This window comes from Trichomonas vaginalis, chromosome V, assembly GCF_026262505.1.
Source record: "Trichomonas vaginalis G3 chromosome V, whole genome shotgun sequence".
NCBI classification, from domain to species: domain Eukaryota; phylum Parabasalia; order Trichomonadida; family Trichomonadidae; genus Trichomonas; species Trichomonas vaginalis.
In genome coordinates this window covers 30301579-30328279 of record NC_067207.1, presented here as the reverse complement: position 1 = coordinate 30328279, position 26701 = coordinate 30301579, and the positions used below count along the sequence as shown (strand labels likewise).

The following is a 26701-nucleotide window of genomic DNA, read 5'->3' as shown; positions in this document are numbered from 1 at the left end:
GATATAGAGCGATTTTCACCATGTTTCCATATGCACTGTTACTTCACACTTGGAGACCTAAAAATTTTGACTTAAGAGTACTTAGGCGAGGATATGTAAACCAATCAAAATTAACCTTAATCATATTGCAATTTGTGATATTGGATCCAATATATTAACCTTAAAAGTAAATTTCTGGTGACTTATCGTCTCATGCGCACCATTAATGAGTCAAAATTCCCCAGTGTTGACAACACAAGTGCATAACAAAGCAAGGACTTTTAAATATCAGCCAGATAAATATAATATAATATAATATTATTTTAACCTGCGTAGAAGTGCAATGCAGTTTTGAAAACAGCAAGAAAATTCAGTTGGTCCGAGTACTTTGAAGGTAAAGACGAATTCAATCAAACACAAAACGGAACTGCATTATATGATAAATCAAGTTCTCTTAATTACTACGTTTATTTTTGCGTTTTTTACGGCTGTAAAGAAAACGGTGCAATTTATATCGGAAGAACAGACGGCATATGTACATTACTTGAAGATACCGTATTTACAAGATGCCTATCCACTTTAAATGGTGGATCTGTTTGGTATGACTGCGAAGAGTTAGGACAGTTTGTTCAACAACGAAATTGTTATTATAAATCAATAGCAAAAAATTATTACATGTCATTTCTACAATGTGCTAAAGGTTCTCCTGATTATAAAAGCTATGCTTTTCAAATTTCAGTTTCAAAATGCGGAGAAAGTGAATCCGAAGGAAGTGAAACACTTAGAATTGCATTTGGTGATCTACGTTTTGAGAATAACAATATCAGTTACAACAAATGCGGTTACACTTCATCAATATTGAGTTACCTTGATGGAAAATCAGGTACATGTAATTTCTCAACATTCAGAGAAAACAGCCAAACTACAGGTTTGTCTCTTATATTTTATAGTAATTCAGAAATACAAACAGTTTCTTATTGCAATGTTATTGGAAATAAATGCAGAACTTACAATGATGCTTCTCTATTTTATTGTTGGCACAATACTAATGTTGATCACTGTGTTTTTTTAAATAACACTGCAGCAAATATGTTTCGTATTTTGAGAGAAGATTGCACACTTACTATTACTGATTCATATGTTCAATCAAAGTCAACAGCAAGTATTGGATCAGGAACTGTTACATTTAAAAAAGAAAAAAGAAATTCTGATCTAAATCAACTTTCACATTTTTATACAGAAAATTGTTTCATAGAACAAAATCAAATCAGTTTTATATTACCTTATTTATCTAAATTTTCAGGAAAAGCATCAACCAATTTTTAATATAAAATGATTATCATCAAATGAGAATTTATTAACTAATATTCCAGTTTTTGGTTTCCTTTGCTATCTATTCAAAGCTTCCCATCTGCAAATGAAGAATTTTTTATACTATAACTACGAAACCTTGAAACAAGCTTGTTCCAAAGCAATATCTGTAAATCTTTAAAGATTTGTATTTCCAAATTCTTCCAAGAATTTGGAAATAGAAATCTTTAAATAATACATTTAACTCTCGATTACATAATATACGAAACTACGATGACTTTGAGAAACTACTTTTTAAGAGACTGTATTTATGTAATACAAGTACTCGCTAGTATTGTTATCGATGATACAATCCATTAAAGAGCAATTTTTCCAAGGTTTTCCAAATCAAAGAAGATCTTGGAGAAACTGCTCTCGATATGGACCGAGCATATCTTGTAAGAATTTCGATGATGTAATATATTTAGAATTTGATTTTCTTTGAGGGGAATATAATATATTAATCAGTAAATTTTAAATATTTGACCAAAATCATTGTAAATATTGAATATACTCTTATATTAAAATAACACAAGTGAATTTAACTTGTTGAAGTTGCATATTGAGAGAATGTGATAAATGTGATTTACAAATCAATCACAACCAACCCTAATAAAAGCACTGCCATATGGAGAAATTATATTCTCCATCTCCAATTGGTTCGAGGGATCATTCATAATGGAAAACGGTCCGTTTAAAATAAAAATCCTGGACCCACTCAATTTTTCCAGTATACTACCAATAAATAATTTGACCAATGTTAATATAAGCCAAATGCATAATATCTTAACACTGGATAATCACATATAATCTTAATGTATATATATTCTTTTCTGCTTTTTAAAAAAGAGGGAATTTTGAGAGTTGGCGTCACTCGGGCGTCATATTGTAAAACATTCAATTTTGAATACTTTATGGCGTCATAAGGCAAAAATTCAGAGGGTGAGCGTCACGAAATAAATGTCAGATATTTTTAGATGAGCAATCGTTGAGGAAGTAAAAAGTGACCAAAAAATTATTTGTTGTTTTATATGACATTATAGATAATATTATGGAATAAAAATTTTCATAATGATTTTCATAAGCTCAGTGAAATAATTGAGAATTTGTAAATTATGAAACAAAAAATTGAAGAAACTTTTGAGAGATAGAAAAAAAAAGACTAAGAAATTAGATTGTGGCCTAGGAGAGGCTGGACTAGAGCCAGTACTTCGTAGGCAACAATTTCCTCTCTGAGAATCTAAAACTTTGGTTGCATAAGATGCAATCAGAGCTAAAAAAAGTTCCAGAGAAGGAATCGGAACCTGCGAAGTACTTACCCAGAGTAAGCACTTTGCAGGCAACAATTTCCTCTCTGAGAATTTATTACTTTTGTCTGATTAATTCTCTTTCAAATGTTCTCTCAAAAGTCTTTTTTCAATAAATTTTAAAATAATATTACCAAATATATAACTATTCAATTTAACTATATATAAATTTCAAAACCCCAATCAATATTTTTGAAATATTTACATTACTTCCTCCTTTATTTTTGACACAAATAATCGTTTTGTAAACTAGGACGCCGGCCCTTATGACGTCCGTAAACCATTCAAAATTGAAGGCCTTCATGTCGCCTCCCTCAAACGAACCCAAAAAAGAAGGTTAATCGAGATATATAGCGATTTTACCAACACTCCTATATGCATTATTGCTTAATACGTGGAGACCATTACAACGCACATGGTAAGCATGTTATCCAATAATTTGACTTAAAGTGTTTCTCCCCTTTTAAAAATTCATTTCCCATTCATGAGTCAAAACTCCCCAGGATTGACAATACAAGTTCATAACAAAGCAAGAACTTTTAAACATCAGCTAGAAAAATACGATACCACCTTAAAATACATAGAAAGGCACTATAGATTTGAAAACTGGAAGAAAATTCAGTTGGTCAGAGTATTTTGAAGGTAAAGATAGATTCAATCAAACAAAAAATGGAAATGCGTTATATGATAATTCAAGTTCTCTTAATTACTACATTCATTTTTGCATTTTTTACGAATGCAAAGAAAACGGCGCAATTTATATCGAAAGAACTGATAACATATGTACGCTAATTGAAGACACTATATTTGCAAGATGCCAATCCACTGATAATGGTGGATCCGTTTACTATAAATGCGAACAATTAGGACAGTTTGTTCAACAACGAAATTGTTATTTTGAATCAATAGCAAAAAATTATTACATGTCATTTTTCCAAGAAGTATCTTCTTATAATCATTCTAAAAACTACAATTTTCGAATTTCAGTTTCAAAATGCGGAGAATTAGGAGGATTTCTTACATTTGAAATTGCATCGGGCGATATACGTTTTGCGAATAACAACATCACTTACAGCAAATGTGGTCAATGGTCATCAATATCATGTTTACTTTTAGGAAAATCAAGTACATTTAATTTCTCAACATTCAGAGAAAACAACCAAACTGGAAGTGAATCTCTTTTTTTTCAAAGTATTACTGATTCAGAAATGCCAATAGTTTCTTATTGCAATGTTATTGGAAATAAATGCGGAACAGACAGAAACCAAGTTCTATTTATTGATCACTGCGTATTTTTAAATAACACTGCAAAATATATGTTTTATATTTATAGAGAAGATTCCACATTGACTATTACTGATTCATATGTTCAATCAAAGTCAACAAGAAAAGATCTAGATGAATCAGGATCTGTTACATTTAAAAATGAAAAAAGTAATTCTGATCTAAATCAACTTTCACATTTTTATACAGAAAATTGTTTCATAGAACAAAATCAAATCAGTTTTATATTACCTTATTTATCTAAATTTTCAGGAAAAGCATCAACCAATTTTTAAGTGTTTTTTGTTCGAGTGTTTGTTTGAGTGTTTTGTTTTGTTCTTCAATAGAAATGTTCGCTTGATTGAACTCTTCAATCTGTTTTTCAAAATGAACTTTTTGTTCTGAAAGATTCTTATCCATCTCGTTTATGTAATCTTGTTGCATCATATCTACTGTCTCTTGTAACTTTTGAAGAAGTCTTTTGTTCTTTTTCCGTAATTTGCCTATTTTACTTACTGCTTTATTGAGCATTCCTTCTGTTTCATGGAGAGCATTTGTGATATCTGCCTTCTCAGCTGTTAATGCATTACATTTAGAAATGAGCTACTGTATGAAAAATTTTTATACTATTAGAAATTAATAATAACAATATGTTTATTTATCTAAGATATACTTCGTTTGTTAATAATTATGAATAAATTCATTAGATGGAAGAATTTAGATTGGTATCGAATAATATTTTGTCTTGTTGTTGGGATATATAGTGGAATGGAGATGTATTGAAGAACATCAATTGTCGTTTGATCTGAAAGCTTAATTGTGTTATCAAACAATACATGAACTAACTTTTCTCAAAAAAATCTTTAGATGAATTTGTTAAAACTGTTTTGCTTGTTATGTATAAATTACTTCCATGCGGAAAAACTTTGGAGAGACCAAAGGCAATAATTTGATAGGGAATGAATGTTCCTGTTATGTAGAGATTCACTGTATTTGATATGCTTTGAAATGCAGTTTCATCAATTTTAAGGTCATTTAAATTGTTCTGGAATACAATATTAGATAAGCTTGAAAAGCAAAAAAACGTGAATAGTTTGATATGCGTCAAACTTCCTGGAATATTAATACTTTCTAATGTTGAACAAAGTGCAAATGCAAATTCTCCAATATACTTAATTTTATTATGAAGTTCAATTGAAGTAATTGATACTGCATAAAAACAAAACTCTGAAATATTTGTGACATAATTAGGAACAATATATTTGCTATCAGAGTATGATTTAGCAACTCGAAACAGTGTTGAATTATTAGCTCCTGAAAACAGGGAGTTGAATTTTAATTTAAAATTTGGATTCTCTGGATCAACTGTTATATTTTCTAATTGGCAAAAATTAAAGGCATTTGAAACTATTGTGATTAGAGATTTTGGAATAAAAATTGAAGATAATTTTGATCTTGCAAAACAATATTCATCGATGAGAATTAATTTAGAATTTGATGTGATTTTTATTGTCTTCAAACCACCATCTGCAAATGCATTATTATAAATCATTTCGACTGAATCAGGTAAATCAATTGATTCAAGTACATTAGTTGATGAAAAGCAAGAATGTCCTATACTAGAGATTTTTGGATTAAATATTACCGTTTTTAAATCAGAACAAAATCCAAAAATCGATCCATTAAGAAAAGTGAGTTGACTGCATTGACTGAGATCTGCTGATTGTAAACTTGTCGAATAAAAGCTGTAATTATAAATACTAATAATTTGGCTGTTTTCTTCGAATTTAACTGTTTTGATTTTGGATTTACAATTTTTGAATGCGTAACTATTAGGATTTGTGCTGAATATTCCTTTGACATTTGATGGGATAATGACATCAGGACTGATTTCTGCTGAACAACCAATAATAATTTGATTACTTTCATCAAATTCAAAAGGGCCTGCGCTATAACTTTGTGGAAGTCAAGAATGGAACAGATTTAGATAATATTAGCATTAATATGAATTTAAAAAGCAAACATTGGTTTAATTGAAGAAAAATATAAAAATTGACAATTTTCAATAAATATTGTGGATAAATGTTTCAAAATGAAGGCATTGAATAAATTGGTGCATATATGAGCAATGAAATCAAAAATTAAAATGGAAACCTAATATTCTAAATTTCTTTGAGAGGATGGAACAAATGTATTACATGTTGGTAATCTGTATGGAACGTTGTATCATGAATGATAACGAATATTTGATTATTGAACTTCTTGATTGAAATTTGAAAAAGATTGCAATGAATTATAGGGAAAATGAAATCTTTATATGAAAGGGCTACTTAAAATAGTTCATTGATTGATTCTATAATGGTAATACATGCTGAAAACCAGAGGATTTTCTATTTAGAAGTAATTCAATTTTTTATAACGAATGTTTCAAGCATATTGAATTCTTTTCTTTTACAAAAAAAAACAAGGACAAAGATCTTGCATGTAATGGATGGTAAATCAAAGTATTCTTCAATTCCAAAATGGCAATTTTTTAGATACTCTTCCATTTTAGATGATACCATAAATTACAGTTTCAAGTATCATTCTTAGATATCTTATTAAAATATGGATTCATATTGATTAAAAACAAATATTATTTTAATAAACAATATTACAAAAAACAAAAGATATGTTAGTCAATTAATGCTTGTATTGAGTTAACAATTTGTTTAGGTGAGGAGCCTTTAATATTCAATATAGTTTGAATGGTATCAAATGCTTGATAATATTCATCATACTTCGAGTATTGTAAGCTCTGTTGTCTCATTATATTACGTAATCGTTCGTTTTCTTCTTTATATTGATTGACTGTGAATCTTAACTTTGAAATTCGGTCTTTATAGCCTGAGATGCCTTCATTAACGATTTTAACTTCATCAATCTTCTTTTCGAGTGTTTGTTTGAGTGTTTTGTTTTGTTCTTCAATAGAAATGTTCGCTTGATTGAACTCTTCAATCTGTTTTTCAAAATGAACTTTTTGTTCTGAAAGATTCTTATCCATCTCGTTTATGTAATCTTGTTGCATCATATCTACTGTCTCTTGTAACTTTTGAAGAAGTCTTTTGTTCTTTTTCCGTAATTTGCCTATTTTACTTACTGCTTTATTGAGCATTCCTTCTGTTTCATGGAGAGCATTTGTGATATCTGCCTTCTCAGCTGTCAATGTATTACATTTAGAAATGAGCTCATTTACTCGATCTTTTTCATTTTTGAGTTGTTGACCTGACTCGTTTAATTTATCTACTAAAGCCTTGTTTTCACTTTGCTTTTGTACATCAGTCATTGAAAACTGGTCAATTTTACGTTGTAAATTTGATATTTCATCTTTTAAGTCTTTAACTTCCAATTTAGATTCGTCAACATAACCTTTGTAGTTACGTAATTGCTCTTTCAAATCGAGAATGACGTTTTGCTGCTGCTTAATGATACTATTGCTCTCTTTCAAGTCGTTTGCTAATTTTTCGCTATTTACTGTTGCATTTTTAAGCTTAAGTGCAAAACTATCAAACTCGTTGTCATCATTACGTATTTGGCGTATTGCATTTTGTAATTTTCCATGTGTTGTTTCGTATTCGGCTTTGAGTTGGGCTAATTCATCTTGTAGACGAGCAATAGTTTTAGATTGTTTATTTTTCCTGGAAATACTTTTTTGTTTCATTGTGATAAATATTTCGCAAACATCATCGAAAGAGCAAACATCTATACCTGAAAGCCTACACATTTCTTTATAAAAATTGAGAATATTAGTATCTTCTATTTGAATGGATCGCAATTTTTTACGTTCTTTGCATAAAACACGTCTTAATTCAATATTCATATTAGCTTCTGTCTTAAAAAGTGAAAACAATGTTTCAACAAGATGATAAGCTTCGCTATCTTTGCTTTTGTGATCATTATTTCCTAAAAATTGTTCGATTGCACGACTTTGTTCACGAAAATTTACCGAATTTTTGTTGTCGCTTGATTTTTCGACATTGTCGTCAGATAAATCACCAAAAGTAGCTGTTGAGAACGTCGAATCAAAGCGGCAGGACATTTTGGCGCCAAAAATAACCGCTCATAAATAAACGGTCGCCTTTACTAATTTGATTTTAATACGGAATTATAAGATGTATATAATGGGTTGTTTATTTTCCACATAAAAATCACTAAATATTGATTTCAAATTTGAAAAATTTTGGTTGATGTGTTTTATAAGCCATATCTCAATGCAGTTGCTTAGATTGTCCAAATAGGGAGATCTGTTATAAGAGTGGTCAAATATTTATTAAAAAAGAGCATTTTATATCAAAATTAAAGAAATAAAAACATTTTATTACAAAGAGTAAAGTAACCATGGTTACAGATGTTGTTGAATAGATGTATCTGAGATTTTACAATGTTTAAACCGTACACTAACAAAAAGATTTTAATTGCTTTAGAAACACCGAAAAATACATGGAAACAATAATATGTATTGAAAATAAGAAGTAATTTGGTAGATTAGGTCTATCAAATAGTCGAATATTATGAAAAATGAAAACCGTTAAATCTTTGAATTGAAAAATAAGTTAATCAAGATACTTATCTAGATATACATTTTGTAAATATTCGAAAACTTCTAATGGAAATTGTCTGACTGCTTCTGTTGAAGATAAAATTCGAGTTGTTCCTTTCGAATCTACAGTTTTGTACTTAATTTCTCCATCTTTCTTATATGCATCCTTTATTTCTATCCTTAAACCTTTTGGAATTTCGTTTTGTTTTGTAAAAATATCGAAAAAGTTTGATTTCGGTCCCTTCCTAGCTATGTAATTGGAAATTAAATCATGGCGTTGTAAATTTTCGTTATCTTCTTCCCATGTATCTTCAGAATCTGGATATCCTTTCCAATGAAGACGGTATTGGATCTTTCCATTAATCCACCTATGATCTACTACTGCTTCCACTTCAAATTGTTCGACCAATGATTCGGATGAACTTTCTTCACTCATTATTATGTCACTTTTATCCTATCAGTGGCTATTCATTGTAATTATCTTATCAATGGTGGTAACATATGGAAAGATCTCAAAATTGCTTTAAAAATGTGACGAAAAAACTAAATTGCAAAAGATACAATTACGAAAGAAAATAAACTATGTTTTTACAGACTAATAAATCGGTATAATATTACTGTTGTGTAGATTCTGCTTGTTGTTCATCGATTTTCATTGTTTCTGTCCATTTCCTTAAATGGACCAATAAATACTGAATAAGATCCTGAGGAGCCTCCAAATGAGGCCAGTCACCGCCTTCTTTCATAATTGATAAGATTGCATCAGGGAATTTTTTCATTGGATCAGAATCTTCTGAATATTGAATAATTCTGTTTGAAACGTCAATAACCATGATTGCTTTATCTGGGATAGTCACATCAAGTGGTAAAGCATGTGATTGTCTGAGTTCAACTCGAACTCTTGCGTCTTCAGAAGAAATCGTTTCAACTTCATGACTAACGAATAGTAGTGATTGAGATGGGTTCTGATAAACGTTGAATTTTTCGAATTCTTTCAATAAATCTGACTTTGCAGAAAATAGTTTAAGAAGCTTAATTGAATTGAAGCTTCCGCCCTTGAATTGCTGATTGGATGCGTAAGAGTTGATCAATGTAATAGATTTAGTTAAGAAAACCTTCTTTGGTGCTGATGCAATTTGAAGAGCAATGAAACCGCCCAAATCATTACCGACAAAATGAGCGTATCTTATTTGTAGATGAAGCATAAGTTCATTAAATCCTTCTGTTAAATAGATGTAATTTGGCGAATTTTGAAAAGAAACAGAAACAACTCTATATCCACGACTATTAAGAGCAGGCATTAAATGGAAATATGAGCTGACGGTTTCTCTAATACCAGGAAGTAAAATGACGGCTTCTGGATTCGATCTATCTCCAAGTTCACGGTATTGCCATGAGCAGTTATGGCATCTATCACGGAAAAAATGAATTGGGCATGTCATGCTTATCTGAATGAATTGAGAATCTGAATAATGAGCATCTCCAGACCACATTATTATTTGTGAAAAATCATGATGAATTCAAATTTTGTCAAAAGTACCTCAATCTCTTTTTGTCCTAATCGGGGTTAAAATCAGCCTTATTTTAAAAATCGAAAATGAAATTTTTCCTAAATGTTAGTCACCGTTACGGTTTTTTCTTTGGGGGCGAGCTTGCGAGCCCCCAAAAAAAGAAAAAACCGTAACGGTGACTAACATTTCGGCATAGTTTAAGTCTAGGTTTTGCATTTTAAAATGTTTGTTACCTTATCTTCTTTCAAAAAGTGGCAAAAATTTGTTTGAAATTTGAAAAAGATATTTTTATTTGCATAAATGACATTCAACTAAGCTGTAGCATGATTCTTTTGCATGCTCTAGTTTTTTTCTCAGTTCAATCTCCTTCCATACTCTTGCTTGTACCAGTAAGATCGCACCAAAATTCTCAAAATTTAAGATCTCCAAATTTTATGTCCAAAGCCAATTATCAAACGCCCTCATTAACGCCACTCATAGCCATCTTTCATGCATGAGAAATCGTTATTAGAAGATTTTTTACGGCTAATTATCTGATTCAATTCAGATCAATACTCAAAGCCCCATTATTTATTTATAAATCCTTGTTTGTCGCCTATGCGAATAAAAATTCTTTTTATATTTTAAACAATTTTTTTTCACTTTGGAAGGAGAAAGGTGACTAACATTTTAAAAATGCAAAAACCGACTAAACTATTCTTAAATTTTGATAAAAATATTTCGAAATTATTTAAAAAAATAGGTTGATTTCAATTTTAGTAAGAATTTTGGGAATTTAGGGTTGTACAAACTGGCACAATTTTGCGGGCCGCCTGCCAGGAGCTGGCACGCGGCCAAAATCAAAAAAGTGGCCAAAAATCGGGCCTCGTGGCGTGGAAAGGGTGGAGCCCGAAGGGCTCCACCCTTTCCACGCCACGAGGCCTATAACCACAATTATATAATATGCTCATTATTATTTTTTCTTTTTCTCTTTTCTTTCTTCTTTTTCCCTTTTCACTTCCTTTTTTTCTAGTTTTGGAAAGGAAAAAGTAAAAAATTTAATAATTAATTTTATTACTATGAAAATATACTTTTTAGCTTATATTGTAAGCTGTGAGAGTTTTAAGTGATGGAAGATATAAATCAAATTTGAAATTCAACAAATCTTGTTATGATTAAGTTGAATATTGTACTCTAATTAAGAGTTTTCAGTTATGAACTCAGGTATTATATAATAAAAGTATAACTCAAGATAATAAAGAGGTTTTTAAAATGTAGATCTGAAAATCAAACTACCATGTTTGATACGATTAAGTTGAATAATGTTATTTTATTAAATGGTTCAAATCTGTGAAATCGGCAATTACAAATTAAAGGCGTAGTTCAAAAAATTAAAGAGATTTTAAAAATTTAATATCAGAATTAAACTAAAAAAAGGATTTAGTTATTTCAGTAATTATCAGAAAAGGTTAAAAAGATAGGGTAAGTAATGAGACTTGAGTGAGATGTGAGAAATCATATGTAAATAATTAGATATCTGATGAGTAAGGTAGTAATGAGAGTTAAGATCTGGTTAGTAAGGTAGTAATGAGAGTTAAGATCTGGTTAGTAAGGTAGTAATGAGAGTTAAGATCTGGTTAGTAAGGTAGTAATGAGAGTTAAGATCTGGTTAGTAAGGTAGTAATGAGAGTTAAGATCTGGTTAGTAAGGTAGTAATGAGAGTTAAGATCTGGTTAGTAAGGTAGTAATGAGAGTTAAGATCTGGTTAGTAAGGTAGTAATGAGAGTTAAGATCTGGTTAGTAAGGTAGTAATGAGAGTTAAGATCTGGTTAGTAAGGTAGTAATGAGAGTTAAGATCTGGTTAGTAAGGTAGTAATGAGAGTTAAGATCTGGTTAGTAAGGTAGTAATGAGAGTTAAGATCTGGTTAGTAAGGTAGTAATGAGAGTTAAGATCTGGTTAGTAAGGTAGTAATGAGAGTTAAGATCTGGTTAGTAAGGTAGTAATGAGAGTTAAGATCTGGTTAGTAAGGTAGTAATGAGAGTTAAGATCTGGTTAGTAAGGTAGTAATGAGAGTTAAGATCTGGTTAGTAAGGTAGTAATGAGAGTTAAGATCTGGTTAGTAAGGTAGTAATGAGAGTTAAGATCTGGTTAGTAAGGTAGTAATGAGAGTTAAGATCTGGTTAGTAAGGTAGTAATGAGAGTTAAGATCTGGTTAGTAAGGTAGTAATGAGAGTTAAGATCTGGTTAGTAAGGTAGTAATGAGAGTTAAGATCTGGTTAGTAAGGTAGTAATGAGAGATCTGCGGGCAGTAATGATACATCTATGAGTACATAACTAAAACCTGAGTTCTATGAGCGAAATCTGAGAGCTAAAAGCTGAGAGATCTAAGGTAAGTAATGAGAGAAGAGAATTTGAAATTTTACAAAATACGTTTACTCATACAAATTAATTCGCATTCTTTTATAACGAATCTCAATGCCAATTAATACATAAAACAGATTTTAGCAATCAATTGTAAGATTTAGAAAGATTTTATTTATAATCTCAGCCAAATTAACAAATATTTTATTGATTTCGTAAAAAATAGCAATAAAACATAAAAATATGACATTCTATTTTTCCAAAAAAATTTCAAAATCATTTTTTAACATGAAATTTATATTTTTTAATATTATTTTTTAAATTTTGAATTTTTTTTGGAATTTTCAACCATGTCAAAAGTCGGGATCTACAAATGTATTCTCTTTGACATAGGATAAAAACATCCTTTCTTATAATTTCATTGTAAAATAAAATTTTCTTAAATTTATTGAATCCAAACTCAACTTTGCAAAATTTTATTATCATAAAAACTAAGAAACATCAGGTAAACTTCAATTTGGAGAGCTTAAAATCATATCTAAATTGAAAAATAAGGGGAAAAAAATTGTAAAAAAAAATCTCATTAGATGGGGCAAAAAGTGACTTTTTTAATGTGTTTTTTAAAAAAATCGTGCCAGCTGGCCAAAAAAGGTGTGCCAGCAGGCGTGCCAGTTTGTACAAACCTATGGGAATTTCGAAAAGATAGAAAGCGGGTTATTTTTATACACATCATGATTTCAAGGTGGAAAATACCAATAAGTACTAGAGAGTTCAAATTTCATTTTGATATTACTTTCTACAAATACAGTTGAAGATGAAAACAATATGAATTCAACAGATTTCATTATAGTGATGAGGGGTTAATGTAAGGATTTAAGAGATTTAGTTTATTTGAAAAATATTTTGATCTCAAATAATAATATAATATTTTTTATACAAACAAAACGAAATCTATTGATCAGGTAACTTAAATACTCCATTGACAAAATCAGGAAATTCGTATTTTTCTTTGGATGGATAAGGTAAAGGTTCGCTATATGAATATGCTTCTCCAAGGTTTGAAGGAAGTGTCATTATAGGTTTTTCAACCCTTTTCTCTTCAAATTTTGGCAATTCAACTTCTTCTGGTTCTGGAGCTTGCTGCTTTGATTTAAAGGCATTTGGATTGATGTTAAGCAGTTTATCAATGACAATTGAACCGTTTGGATCTAGAGTTCCAAGATATCTTGATCTGATTCCATATTTGGAACAATTTGGGCTACTTTCACCAGGAAGAGGTAATTTATGTGAGAAGAAACATGATTCACCATAAATACAGTTTCCTGCAAGCCAATCTGGACAAACAGTAGCTTTTTTATAAGTAAGATAAGGATCTTGTTTAACAATTTGTTGGCATTCAGCAACTATTGTAGGGTCTAAATGTAAAACCTTGTCACGAAGAGATCCATCCATCCATTCTTCCCCGTTTTCGATTTGGCGATCAACAAGTCTGTTGTTATACCATCTTTTGTACTTAGAAGTGAAATCACCTTGCTGCATTTTTAATAACTTGTTTCTGACTATAACTGGAATTCCAATGTCTAAATCTAATAAAGAACACTGGCAAACATTAGCTGCTTTTGCACATATTTGACATATATAAGTTTTATATGGAACTCCATTATACATCCAAAAGAATACAGAGAAAACTCTTTCACAAACAGCGCATTCTCTGCTTAATCTTGATTTTTTCATTTGAAAATGATTATCTGGTGGCAATATTCCTTTGTAAACTAAAGGAAAAGGTGGATCTAAGAGCTCTAGCAAAGAATCTTTTTCGCCACTCATTTTTAAATTTCTGAAGTTTACAAGATACCTCTATTATCTGATTACTCTCCCCCAAATAAATTAAAATCAAATCATTCGCGGAAAGAAACTACCATTGCTCAAGTCACTGTTTGAATAAAGGCAACATCAATGAACGCATATTAGGCTATCATAATATAGATTATTTCCTTCAAATAAAGATAAAATTTTTAAAATTGAGATTGAAATTTAAGTATCATCTTGAACTTATATACAAATGAAGCGAATTCAAAGAAAATTTTAAACATCTATATATTCTAAATAATCTAATAAAGAATTTTTACTTTTATCCAAAAATGCTTCCATACATTCCCTTAGCAAATTTCATCACTTTCATATATAACGGATCTGGAACAGCTTCATTAATAGCTCTAAGTGCATTGAATGTTCTTGGATAGCCTATATAGGGAACAAGTGAAAGAATCATCTGAATCAAATCCCATTTTCCATGACCTAAATTAGTCAATGCTTTCACGTGCTGTAAGAACTGTGGTGTAGCATCACCGTATCCAATGAAAATACATGTGATAACAATCTCACGCTGTTTAACAGTAAGGACTTCGCGTGTGTAGAGCTGTCCGTACATGAATGTAACAACCCATTTGTTCATTGGACCTTTTGTGTGGAAATCTTCCATTCCCGGACCAAAAGATTCCTTCTGTTTCTCGATGCCTTTCTTTAATGCTTCTTCAGGAGAAACTTTGCATTGGTTTTCAAGAGGCAGGTTAATGTTGTGCTGCTTGAATATGTCATTTGTTACTTTTAAGAATGGATAAACAGTTGAAGCTCCTAATATGAAAGCAGCTTCATATAAAACTTCTTTAATTTCTTGTGGTGTCAATATTTTGGTTAAAACTTGTTCAATGATATAGGGGTAGTAGTCAATTGACTTAGATCCAATAAGTGATCCGAGAATTCCAAGGTAGCGATTCTTTTCGTCAATTTTTGTTTCGGATTGAACAAGTTTTTCAAATCTATAGAAAAACTCAAAATACTCTGGGTCATTGTGTTCAAGTTCATCTAAGACTTCTTTATAGTTACTCATATGCTAAAAATATTAGCTTTCTAATGTAAAAATGATGTGGGGAAAATATTTTTCTGTCAATCTTTTCAATTTTTTATTTTTGAGAGCTCTCTCATTTTATGCAACATAAATATTTCGATTCAATACCATATGATAATTGTTTTTGAACAATGGGAAAAATGTCATTGAATTTTGAAAAATGATCCCCAAAATTGATATTATTATTCTTTACTTTGCTATTGTTAGGCGATATTATATATAATTTTAAAACAACCCTCATAAAAAAATAATCTTTCCCAAATTTCATTGATTCCAAAAGGATCTAGAATGCGTTTCAATGAGGCATAACCAAAGAACAAAGAATAAAAATTTATATTGTACATATTTATACAATAAATTCTTATAAAAATAGCATTTTTCGTGAAAATTGAAATAAAATTTTGGAAAATGATTGCATAATGATAAGAGTGATAAAACATTCATTGATAACATACGAAAAATGATGATATTTAACAATACCGAATAAAAATACAAATGTTTATAACACAAATTAAATATGCTATAAAATATTAGTTATGATGTCTACTAGAATGATGCCTATGCCTTCTAGTATCATCATTATCATTATCATCCCTGTAATTCAATGAAATTACAGGTGTTGAGTTCATTATTTCTTCTTTTCTTCTGAGTTTTATGTTTTCTCTTATTGCCTTCCTCAAATCAGCAGAATTTGTGATCTCCCGAGGTCCTTGGTCAATTAATTTTTGAGGTGATTTTCTATTTGAGGAATTTCTTTGGAGCTTGAGCTGTTCTGGGACTTTAGCTGGTGGTTCATCAAGGAAACCTTCTTCTTTCATCTTCTGTAATGAGTTTACTGCATTCAAAATTGCATCATGTTCGAAATCATCATCATACTTAGCTTTTCTGGATGGTTTCGGAGGCTCATGATGTTCTATTATTGGTTTATGTCTTGACCCAATTGATCCTTTCTCTTTTTTAGGTTTTTGATAAAATCTTTCGAGATCTGATGAAGGAACTAATGGTTTTCCTTTATCTTTGTAATCACTGGACTTCTTCTTCGATGATTTACTGTTGCTACTGGATGATTCTTTAATTGGTTTCGAATTCGAGTTTGAATTTTGGCTACTACTGATTTTTTCTGGATTTGAGCGACTGTTTGATGACTTCTGATGACTTTTATGATGTGTTCGATGCTTTTTGGATTCTTCTTTAGCTTCTTCTTTGAAATTTTCTTTTTCATATTGTTTTTTAGGTTTTTCAGCATTATCTTTTGCTGATTTCTTTGGTGATACTTTCAATCCATACTTTTCGATAGCTTTCATGAGATTTTCTGGATAATTTTTATGATGATTTTCTTTTTTATCGAAATCAGGGGTGTTTTGTTGGTCATCGTCATCCAAACGAGTATATGCTGCACGACTATCAATAGAATCAACTGCAAAATGGTGTCGTTTGTAAAATAACTTTGGAGGAGCTCCTCCTGAGCTTGAACATGAACTGGCAACGGTTACATCATATTTGTCTTCTTTTGCAATGTCCCAATCGTAGATGTAATCGTATTTATAACCTTTAGATTCAAATAATCGACGAAACATGTCTCTGTAACGTGAATATTCTGGTGTTTCGTAGAAATCTAAACCTCGCGCGTATTCTAAGAAGTGTCTGAACTCACCTGGAAGACCTGAACATAATTCTGTTAATTGAACTGAAATTTTTGCTCCTGCGATCCTGTAATGCTTCTCAAATTTATCAGTACAGTTTATTCCTTGCCATGGAAGACTTCCTTTGAGTAAATAAATCAAAACATACGCTAATCCTTCCAAATCATCTCTTCTCGACTGTTCAACGCCTGTTAATGCAGGAATTGATGCGTACCTAGCTGTGCCTGATAATGACAATCCTTCTCTGTATGGAATATGTTCTCCTGTAGTTGGATTTTTGTATCTTTTTGAAAGACCGAAATCAATCATGAAAAGTCTATTAGAATTTCGTCCTAAGCCAATAATGAAGTTATCCGGCTTAATATCGCGATGAATAAAACCTTTTGAATGTAAAAATTCAATCGAAGCAATCATTTGATCGGCAAGCATAAGAACTGTCTTCAATGATGGTTTGCGATGACAGATATTCAATAATGACTCAAGAGATTTGCCAAGTAAGTCGATAACAATGTAATTTCCTTTTTCGTTTGAACTTATTGAATAAATATGTGGAATACCAGGGCCACCTGCCAGGATGTTATACATTTGGCCTTCATATAAGACTTGTGGAACTCGGACGTCGAAACTTTCTAATTTCATCGCGTATTTCTGTTTTGTGACTGGATGTTCGACAACATATATCTTGCCAAAACTTCCCTGCCCAATTTTTTGGAGGATTTTAAATTCGACTCCTGAGAAATCCTCCATAAAAATTGAGGAAAAAAATACGTCACTTTTTTATGTTACTTTTTTTTATAAAAAAAAGGTTCTTAGAGTTATTCAATTGAAGTTATATTTAATCAATAACAAAGTATTGAAGACAATATCACAGTCTTGTTAAAGCTTGAATTAAGACAGTGCAAGAAAGAACGAAACAAATTTTGCAACAAATTCAACAAATTAATTTGTATTTTAGATAACGAACTTTCATTAGCTAAAGAACAATTCAATGATCTTACCCAGAAGAAAGCAGAAGAAGACGAGATGTACAAATCTAAAATCGAAGAACTTGAATTACAAAATGCAGAACTCTCTAAAATCAGTGACAAAAGTTATTCAGAAGATTTGACGAACAAAGAAAAATTAACAACAGTTTTAGATGAACTTGAAAAAGTTACATCAGAAAAGAAATCATTAGAACTTGAATTAACAAAATGCAAGAAAGAACTTTCAGGCATTATTGAACAAGCACACGATGATGTCCATAAACTTATTGATAAACTTAACCGTGAGAAATCTAAAACATCAATTTACAAATCTCGTGCTCTTTCAGCCGAATCAAAGAACAACGATGTCATCATTGAAGTTCGAAAGCGAACAGATTCATTGGCATCACAATATGGCACATCCATTGTTGCATTGCATAATGACTTGAAACAAGAACGAGAGAAAGTCACAAATATTAACAAAGAGAAAGATATATTAAGTGACGAAAACATTCGACTTAAAACAGAAATCTCTAAATTGAAAGTTCAATTGCGAACATTAACAATCAATAACGAAGACTTGAAGACGAATCTTGAAACAGAACGTTCAAACAACTCAGCCAAGATTGCATCTCTCAATATTTCAACATCATCAAAGATTGATGGTTATAACAAGTCATTTTCAGATCTTAGAAACAAGTTCAGAGAAGGAATTGCAAAAATCTCTGGTTTCGATATCAAGAGTTTACCAGAAGATGACGACGAATTAATTGATAGTGCATACAGATTTGTCAACGAAATTATGAATTCAGAAACAGCGAAAGTAACACAGGATGCTTTATACCTCAGAAAAGTTTTACGTATTGAAGGAACAGACAAACATCTTTCAGATGTATTTTCAGACATGAGATCTAAAATTGCAAAGCTCGATGACAAGTGCAGTGCAATTCAATCAGAGAATGAGAGAATACAGACACAGACAGAGAGAACTATGAGAGACAACGAACGTCTTCAGTCATCACAGGAAGAACTCCTTGAATGGAGTAGATGGGGAATGTCTTTGTTCAGACAGATATCAGACATGTCTCCACAAGGACAGAAAGACAAAGACATAAGATTGACAATCGAGGAACAGTTCATTGGTGATCTCGGTTTCGGTTCATTGAGAAGCAAACTCTCAATTTTGAGGAGTGAGAAACAATTCTTGCTCTCTCACTCGATTCCTGGATCATCAAAAACAAATACAAATTCGATAAGACCTGTTGCAATGGTAATCGTGTTTTCAAACATTTTACAAGGACTCTCTGGAACTCAAAAGTCTACGATATTAATCAAGGAGAAGAAACCTGCTCCAAAATTGTAATTTTTTTGCCTATATTTTTCAGCTTTTGGAACTATGAAATAAAATTTGATGATTTTTCTGCAAATTTGGATAAATAAGGTAATAAAACTGTGATTCGTTTTGGTTTTGGTTTTGGTGTCATGAAACAAAATTCTGTATAAAAACTTGGAATTTGATAAAAATCATAATTAATTTGATTTGTTCTTTGAAATGTGACAATTCCTCCTGTACTTGTTGTTGACTTTGATTGAATACATGAATCAGTAATAGTCAATGTGTAACCTTTATAAGAAATATCAAACATATATGCTGCAGTGTTATTTAAAAATACGCAGTGATCAACATTAGTATTGTAATTACAAAAAAATAGAACTTGGTTACTGTTTGTATTGCATTTATTTCCAATAACATTGAAATAAGAAACTGCTTGTATATATGAATTAGTACTACTGATAAATACAAGAGAGCTACTTCCAGTTTGGTTGTTTTCTCTGAATGTTGAGAAATTACATGTACTTGATTTTCCATCAAGGGCACTATCTATTGATGAACATCGACTGCATTTGTTGTAAGTGATGTTGTTATTCTCAAAACGTAGATCACCCCATGCAATATCAAATGCATACCATCCTTTTGATTCACTTTCTCCGCATTTTGAAACTGAAATTTGAAAAGCGTAGTTTTTATAATCAGGAGAAGATTTAACCCATTGATAAAATGACATATAATAACTTGCTATTGATTCAGAATAAGAATTTCGTTGTTGAACAAACTGTCCAAACTGAGGGCAGTCATAGTAAACGGATCCACCTTCTGAAGTGGATTGGCATTTAGTAAATGTGTTGTCTTCAAGTAATGTGCAGATATCGTTAAATCTTTTGATATAAATTGCACCTGTTTCTTTGCATTCTTCAAATATGCAAATAAAAACGTAATAATTGTTAGAATCTGTAGTATCAACGAATGATGTTCCATTATTTGTTTGTGTGACTTTATCTTTCGCTCCAAAATAATCAACCCAGTTGAAATTTCTTGCACTTTTCAAAATTGATTTGAGATTCGAAAAATATGAATTGTTTGTACAATTTACTTAACAGAGAGTGAGGTATCCCTGTTATGATTAGGTTCTGAATACTCAATGCTGAGTGAGATATGAGCATTTATTTGGAATAAAAAAGTGACAACTTGACAAAAAAATTTCAAAAAAAAGCTGCACTTACGCCCATCTGACTTTAATTCAAATTTTTGACAACTGGGGTGAAGCACCATTGTCATAGGCTAAGTCATAGGGGCGTAAGTGCACCCTAAAAAAAGTGAACTGAATAGAAATAAAGACATAGATATTTAACATTGATAAAAGAAAAAAAATATTAAAGATATGTATGTTAAGTAGTTTTCATATAATCTTGTTGTGCAAGCATCCACTCTTCTTGAAGTGCTTTAGAACGGATGGAAATGAAGATGAGGACAAATGGGATGATGCCTGCAACAATGGTGATAGGAATTAGAATGTATGGATAACTGATTTTCATATCACTTCCTTTCATACGTGTTAGTGAAGGAACAAGGTTGAATTCGCATTCACGATCATAGAAGAATGATGTTAAGACATTACGTTGTTCAAGAATACCTGATGCGGAGATACTGATAGCATCTTTTTTAACTTTGACGGCGGTATCTCTGTCAATACGACAATTAATGATATTAATGTTGTATTTGATATTCAGTTTATGTGAAATAGATCTGTTATCGTAGTTACTACGTTCAATCTCTGTATAAACTAAATAAATAATATGTTTCTTGGAATTATCTTGATTACATGAGACAAACATGGAATCAACAGTATTGTTGAAAACTTGTAAACGGAATAAACGTGTTAAATTAGATCCAAGTGAGTAAAAACCGTCATCACCAAGATTATAACCAAAAAAACTGTAACTAACCATAACTTTCTCTAATCCAATAGATGCAACAAAGCAACCATCACCGTGAAAACGGTTGTATGTAGAATTCGTACTTGCAATAATAGGAGAGTTTCGAAAAACTGAAATGACGTTATCTCCACCTGTGTAATTGTTTGGACAGCAGAAGATGGAGCATAATGTAGTAGTCGATGGACATTTCTTACTTGTAGTGTAAGCAGCAACTGCATGATGTGCATTATCACCAATACAACGACTAATGCATGTTTCTGAGAGGTCGACTTTGGTGCCGCCGATGAACAGAGCACCACCACGGTCTGAACGGCAATCGCGGAATATACACTGATGAACTTGAATTTGTGGATATGAATCTTGTGGGAAAGGAATTGAGACGGCACCGCCTATGCCACCAACATTTGAGCACTTTGTAAATGTGCACCGAGTGATATTTAGAACGCTATCGCCATTATATGAGTATCCATTCGTAAAAGATATGTTATAGAGGCTAATTGATTGGAAAGAAATCGCAGAATTGAGGAATTTATTGAATTTCGATGATTTAAATTGAATGTTATCGCGGGTATTACAAGTTTTGAAGAAATTTGAAACAAAATTATTGGCAATAACTTTGTCAAATTGGATATTCTTCTGAAATGTGGCCCTAGAACTTAATAGTAGCGGAGATTTTGCTAGGGACTGTATGACTAAAGCAGAAATTGTTTGATTCATCATTTTGTGAATGTTTCAACGGTTATTTTTTTTACAAAGATTTTCTTGCTCCTATCGTTACCAGTTTTGAGTCATTCTTGTGGAGAAGCCATTTGAAATTTTACCCAAGAGATTTAAGGAAATCATAAGTAAACAGATGTTCAATCAAACCATTTTATGAAACTAATCATGCCTAAAAATCTAATTTTAGTAAAATTTAACTCGTGATTCTTGAATTTAGGCTTCATATCATGTTTAACATATTGTATTATGCATACAATCCCAATACTCTACTGTTTCTGGCTTCATTAATGGGGTTCGAAACGGTTCTTATGAAACATAAGTTTTTGAATCATTATAACTTTAACATTGTATTAATTCTATCAAAGTAATCAATCTATTTTAGATATTTTATCTGTTTACTTGATATTAGCTAATTTTCAAATCAAATTTAAGTTATTTTGTTTAGTTTTATTAAACATATGAGTAAATAATTCATTTGCGCATTAAATTTAATAACAAACAAAAAATAAGTTTATGATATAAAACAAAATACACAAAAATAATATTAAAATCATATTCTACAAACATTCAAATGATATACACTATCACTTGAACAGCATTACTCAGGCATCGGAGGAAGAATTGTCTTTCCAGATCTGTACGGTCTTCCTGTTGATCTTGCTGAGGTAAACATCGAATTAGAACGAGAGTTTCGAAGTATTGGAGCAACTCCGACTGTCAAATGGTTTGATTTTGAGAGGATCTTTCTATTATGTTCAGGAGGAGTCAAATTTGCAACGAAACCACCACCAGTAATTGCAGGAGCTACAATTCCTTCAGTGATAAACCACGGTTCTGGCTCTCCAAGCGAATGAGATTCAGTGTAAATTTCATTTTTAATTGAAGAAGCCGCTTCTCTTCTTTTATTCACTCTTCCTCTCAATTCCAGTACCTGCTTATCAGAATTTTTGAGAGGCTTTAGCTGGTTCTTGATTTGGTTGGACATTTCCTCCATCATCTGGTCCATTCTATCGCAATCGCTTTTGTATCTCTCGATATATGTTTTCACCTGTTCCCGAGTCATCGATTTATCATAGTCAGCGTTTTTCTTGCCGAGATCTTTTTTGAGATCATTTCTTTCTTTTTGGAGTTTCTCGAGCAATCGGTGTGCATCATCAAGTTTATCAGTAAGCTGCATACGATAGCGAATGTTTTTAACATATCCTGGATCGACAGCTTCCATTACTTGCCATCTGTGGACATTTCGAGGAATTGCGAGTTCGTGGATCAATGTTATGTACTTCCGCTCCTCTATAACTAGCTGGCTTGATAGTTTTTGGTGGGTATACTGCAATTGGTTCAATTTGTCAGCTTTTTGTTCCAAAATTTCGGTTGAGCTCTTGTACTTTTTAAGTTGGTCGTTCAATTCTTCGAGTTCGCTCAACTTTTCTTTGTATTGAGCGGCACATTTATGGATAAACGAGGTTTTCGTTTGAATATCGGATCTTAGTTGTTCGATTTGTTGTGTCCTGGCCTTGTTTAGCTCCATTAAATCGGCAACTGTCTTATTCAAAGCTGTTGTCTCTTTTTGAACGAGAATCTTATCAGTATTCGATTCATTTATGATGTAGCTCAATGTAGTATTCTCAGCTTGTAAATGAGAAATGATTCTTTCGACTTTTTGAATTGATGTTTTATATTGTTGAATTTCGGAGTTCAATTCATCAATTTTGTCGTTGGAATCACGCGTTTGGAAGTGAGAATTGATGGTCTGATTGAACAATGATTGGTTCTCTGTTGTATATTTCTGGATTTGATGTTCAAGTTCATTTATTGACTGTTGTAGCTCAGCATTTTCATCTTCTTTGATCTTAAGCAATCTGGCATAATTATTTCTTTCATCTCTGAGCTGTTCCGATAAGTCTGTCTGTCTATTTGATTTTGACATCAGATTTGCATGTTCTTTCATCAATCTTTCGTTCTCTTCAGCAGCCACAAGCTCTGAATCTTTCATTGCATTGATGGATGCCTGCAATTTGAAGGTCGATGTCCGAGTTTTATCAATTTCTTGGAAAATTTGGATGATTTTGTCTTTATCTGATTGCATTGATCCCTTCATTGTAGCAGTTTCACTCTTAAGTGTCTGTGTTGCGTTCTTTATCTCTTGAATTGCATGTTTTTCTTCATATTGTAATTGATTTACTTCTGCAAGTGAAGCCTGAGCCCCGCTGAGTTGTCTATTCATCACTATCTTCTCATTCTGTTCGGAAGAAACCTTTAAAGCTGCTTCTACGATCTTTGGTCGCAATTCTTTGATTTGATTTCGGACTTTTGCTTTTTCTTCTGCAATTTGGTCGGCCTTTTTCATCTCATCTTCCAATGCTGTGACCAATTCACTGTTTTTATCATTGGATTCCTTTAATGCTGTTTTTGATTCTTCAATTTCGTTGTCAATATCAGTAATTTGCTCTTTTATGGCTTGTATACTCGTATTCTTATGGGATTGGAATCTTAATACCTCATTGAGATGCTCTTTTCGTCGAGATAATCTGTCTTTTCTTGCTTTCACTTCGTTTCTTACTGTATTGAAGGAATTAGTAACATCTGTCTTCGTATTCTTTAATACATTGATTTTTTCTGTAAGTTCGTTCTTTGTTTTCTTTGCATTTTCAATTTTTGTTGAAACATCGGTTACAATTGGCTTTAATTCGATAATTGCGTTGCTTGTTTCTTCGTTTTCGGCTGTAAGAGTCTGAAGACGTTTGTCTACATGAGAAAGAGTCTTTGTATCTTTATTTAAAGTATTTTCAAGTGTTGCTTGGGCTTCTGTAACGCTTTTCATGCCAATATTTTCGGCATCAATCGATTCTTGGATTTTTGTAAGCTCATCATGATCTTTTTGCTTTTCATTTCGAAGATTTTTGACATCTTGTGAAATTTCAAAAATTGAGTTTTGCGTACCGAAGTTAAATGCTTGTCCACTTTGTACTTGTTGAGTTAATTGGGCTAATTGCTCTCTAAGTGTTTTTAAAATCTCTTTTGAGCGAATCTCTGATTTGTGAATAGATTGGACCATTGCTGTGGCATCATCAAAGTCTTGTTTGAGTTTTGTGAGGGATTCACTGTCAGAATATGTTGATTTCATGATTAAATTGATTTTTGTCGCATTGAACACAATTTGGGCATTCATTTCTTGAACCATTGTGAGAAGTTTGATGTTTTTATCATAATCATCTTTAAAAAAATCAAACATCTTTTGAATTCCGTATTGATATTTTTGATAACTTTTTTCTTTGGTAAATACTTCTGCCATTGAATTGAATGCAGCCTTCGCCTCTTCGAGGACCCCGCCTTCAGTTTCAAATGAAATCAGGGTCTTTCCTTTCATTTGGCAAAAGTTTTCTTAGAACGATAATTTTGCTCGTTTTTTTTTCAGCGATGTAAGGAAGAATTTTTGAAAAATGGAATTGAAAAAATAGATAGGTATCATTAGTCTAATTATTTTATGAAAAACTAATGAAATGTTCATGAATATGAACTTAATATTGTTGAGAAATTTTAGTTAAAACCATACCAACATCTAACCATTGATGATGACACACCATTTACCAAGATTAAAATTCTCAATATGAATATCTAATTAAATTTCTCATTCATAAACATATAATTCAACCAAAGCATCTTAATTTATAAATAAGGTTTGACAATCTAAAGCAGAACGCTGTTTTTTTCAATCTTTATGCATAGAAAAATCTTTTGGAATTGTTTTGCATTCACTTATTTGAATAAAATAAGCCTATCTTTTCAAACAAGATTATGCTAAACTAATAACTCTATCATCAATATAATCTGTCATAATTTACTCTTTGGCCCCAAAAAATTTTTTTCATAAAATTGAAGTTCCTTCATTTAGCATTGGATAAGCTAAAAGAGATCTTAATTTAGACTGAACAAGATTTACAAACTCCTATCCAATATCAGAATAACAGTTAGAACCCAACCTACAGCAGATATTAATTAATTTTTAAATAATTATCATTGCCAATTACAAATATTATTTACTTCTTGCTTACATGCTAACTTCATAGCAAGTACATAACCAAGAAATATTAAACAAATCAAAAAAGAATTTAAAAAGTTCAGATTTGACAACAATTATGTTACAGTTGCTATTTTACTACCACATGGGATCAAAAATAACTATTGTTTTGCAAAATGAAAATTTAAATTTATCGAAATATCACGATTCATTAGCATATTTTACTATCTCTGTTGTAAACAGAAATTCATCAAAAGTGACACCTCAGAAAAGCTAAAATATTGAATTTTTGGAACTTTTGATAGAGCACGTTTTTAAATATTAATTAAAGTAAATGTATATTTTGTAAAGATTCTTTTTAATAAAAAATAAAATTTTGAAGAAGAACACAAAATCTTCTGAAAAATAATATCACATAAACTCATATTATTTTCTAATATATAACTATTGTAATAAACAGAAATTCATCAAAAGTGACAGCTCTCAATTTTTTGACATTTGTAAATTCTAAATTGAATGAGAAAAATGAAATAATACTAAGCATAATACAATATTCTAGATTTAATTATAATTAGGAAAAAGTTAGTTTTGAGAGCACTTTTCATAGGCATATAGAATGAAATCTTCTGAAAAATAATATCACATAAACTCATATTATTTTCTAATATATAACTATTTTATATAAAAATCAAATTCAATGATCTTAAAAGCGAATGATAAACCTCAAAATTTACGAATATAATGAGTGGGAATATAATGCTTATCTATCATAAAACCATATGAAATATCAATTTTTGCTTTACGCCTAATTTTTGACGACAATTAGCAAAAAATGTTAAAT

General features: G+C 31.1%; 12 protein-coding genes across 12 annotated transcripts, besides 4 other annotated features; 2 read left to right on the top strand and 10 right to left on the bottom strand.

Annotated features, from left to right (window-relative positions):
- Positions 1-153: 153 nt before the first annotated feature.
- On the top strand, positions 154-1305 carry TVAGG3_0430010 (uncharacterized protein; the record flags this gene model as incomplete). The annotated part of the gene is made up of 1 exon (XM_001309744.1): positions 655-1305. The coding sequence occupies one exon, from the start codon at positions 655-657 to the stop codon at positions 1303-1305; it is 651 nt and encodes a 216-aa protein (XP_001309745.1).
- A 1633-nt stretch (positions 1306-2938) lies between these two features.
- On the bottom strand, positions 2939-6364 carry TVAGG3_0430000 (uncharacterized protein; the record flags this gene model as incomplete). The annotated part of the gene is made up of 1 exon (XM_001309745.1): positions 4161-4430. The coding sequence occupies one exon, from the start codon at positions 4428-4430 to the stop codon at positions 4161-4163; it is 270 nt and encodes an 89-aa protein (XP_001309746.1).
- Positions 6365-6446: 82 nt separating this feature from the next.
- Positions 6447-7979, bottom strand: TVAGG3_0429990 (uncharacterized protein; the record flags this gene model as incomplete). The annotated part of the gene is made up of 1 exon (XM_001309746.1): positions 6574-7977. One exon carries the CDS (start codon positions 7975-7977, stop codon positions 6574-6576), a length of 1404 nt encoding a protein of 467 aa, XP_001309747.1.
- A 512-nt stretch (positions 7980-8491) lies between these two features.
- Positions 8492-8914, bottom strand: TVAGG3_0429980 (positive regulation of extent of heterochromatin assembly; the record flags this gene model as incomplete). The annotated part of the gene is made up of 1 exon (XM_001309747.1): positions 8492-8914. The coding sequence occupies one exon, from the start codon at positions 8912-8914 to the stop codon at positions 8492-8494; it is 423 nt and encodes a 140-aa protein (XP_001309748.1).
- A 147-nt stretch (positions 8915-9061) lies between these two features.
- On the bottom strand, positions 9062-9971 carry TVAGG3_0429970 (acid cluster protein 33 family; the record flags this gene model as incomplete). The annotated part of the gene is made up of 1 exon (XM_001309748.2): positions 9093-9971. The coding sequence occupies one exon, from the start codon at positions 9969-9971 to the stop codon at positions 9093-9095; it is 879 nt and encodes a 292-aa protein (XP_001309749.1).
- Positions 9972-13281: 3310 nt separating this feature from the next.
- On the bottom strand, positions 13282-14157 carry TVAGG3_0429960 (U6 snRNA binding; the record flags this gene model as incomplete). Its single annotated transcript, XM_001309749.1, has 1 exon — positions 13282-14157. One exon carries the CDS (start codon positions 14155-14157, stop codon positions 13282-13284), a length of 876 nt encoding a protein of 291 aa, XP_001309750.1.
- A 275-nt stretch (positions 14158-14432) lies between these two features.
- On the bottom strand, positions 14433-15237 carry TVAGG3_0429950 (4-carboxymuconolactone decarboxylase family protein family; the record flags this gene model as incomplete). Its single annotated transcript, XM_001309750.2, has 1 exon — positions 14462-15220. The coding sequence occupies one exon, from the start codon at positions 15218-15220 to the stop codon at positions 14462-14464; it is 759 nt and encodes a 252-aa protein (XP_001309751.1).
- A 485-nt stretch (positions 15238-15722) lies between these two features.
- Positions 15723-17647, bottom strand: TVAGG3_0429940 (casein kinase-related family; the record flags this gene model as incomplete). Its single annotated transcript, XM_001309751.1, has 1 exon — positions 15769-17628. The coding sequence occupies one exon, from the start codon at positions 17626-17628 to the stop codon at positions 15769-15771; it is 1860 nt and encodes a 619-aa protein (XP_001309752.1).
- A 257-nt stretch (positions 17648-17904) lies between these two features.
- Positions 17905-19209, top strand: TVAGG3_0429930 (uncharacterized protein; the record flags this gene model as incomplete). The annotated part of the gene is made up of 1 exon (XM_001309752.2): positions 17905-19209. One exon carries the CDS (start codon positions 17905-17907, stop codon positions 19207-19209), a length of 1305 nt encoding a protein of 434 aa, XP_001309753.1.
- A 31-nt stretch (positions 19210-19240) lies between these two features.
- TVAGG3_0429920 (uncharacterized protein) lies at positions 19241-19912 on the bottom strand (the record flags this gene model as incomplete). The annotated part of the gene is made up of 1 exon (XM_001309753.1): positions 19241-19912. The coding sequence occupies one exon, from the start codon at positions 19910-19912 to the stop codon at positions 19241-19243; it is 672 nt and encodes a 223-aa protein (XP_001309754.1).
- Positions 19913-20397: 485 nt separating this feature from the next.
- Positions 20398-20419: a mobile genetic element.
- A 52-nt stretch (positions 20420-20471) lies between these two features.
- Positions 20472-20493: a mobile genetic element.
- Positions 20494-20511: 18 nt separating this feature from the next.
- On the bottom strand, positions 20512-21855 carry TVAGG3_0429890 (uncharacterized protein; the record flags this gene model as incomplete). The annotated part of the gene is made up of 1 exon (XM_001309754.1): positions 20574-21842. The coding sequence occupies one exon, from the start codon at positions 21840-21842 to the stop codon at positions 20574-20576; it is 1269 nt and encodes a 422-aa protein (XP_001309755.1).
- A 99-nt stretch (positions 21856-21954) lies between these two features.
- On the bottom strand, positions 21955-25223 carry TVAGG3_0429880 (biological adhesion protein; the record flags this gene model as incomplete). The annotated part of the gene is made up of 1 exon (XM_001309755.1): positions 22441-25209. One exon carries the CDS (start codon positions 25207-25209, stop codon positions 22441-22443), a length of 2769 nt encoding a protein of 922 aa, XP_001309756.1.
- Positions 25224-26091: 868 nt separating this feature from the next.
- Positions 26092-26129: a mobile genetic element.
- Positions 26130-26310: 181 nt separating this feature from the next.
- Positions 26311-26347: a mobile genetic element.
- The last annotated feature ends 354 nt before the right edge of the window (positions 26348-26701 follow it).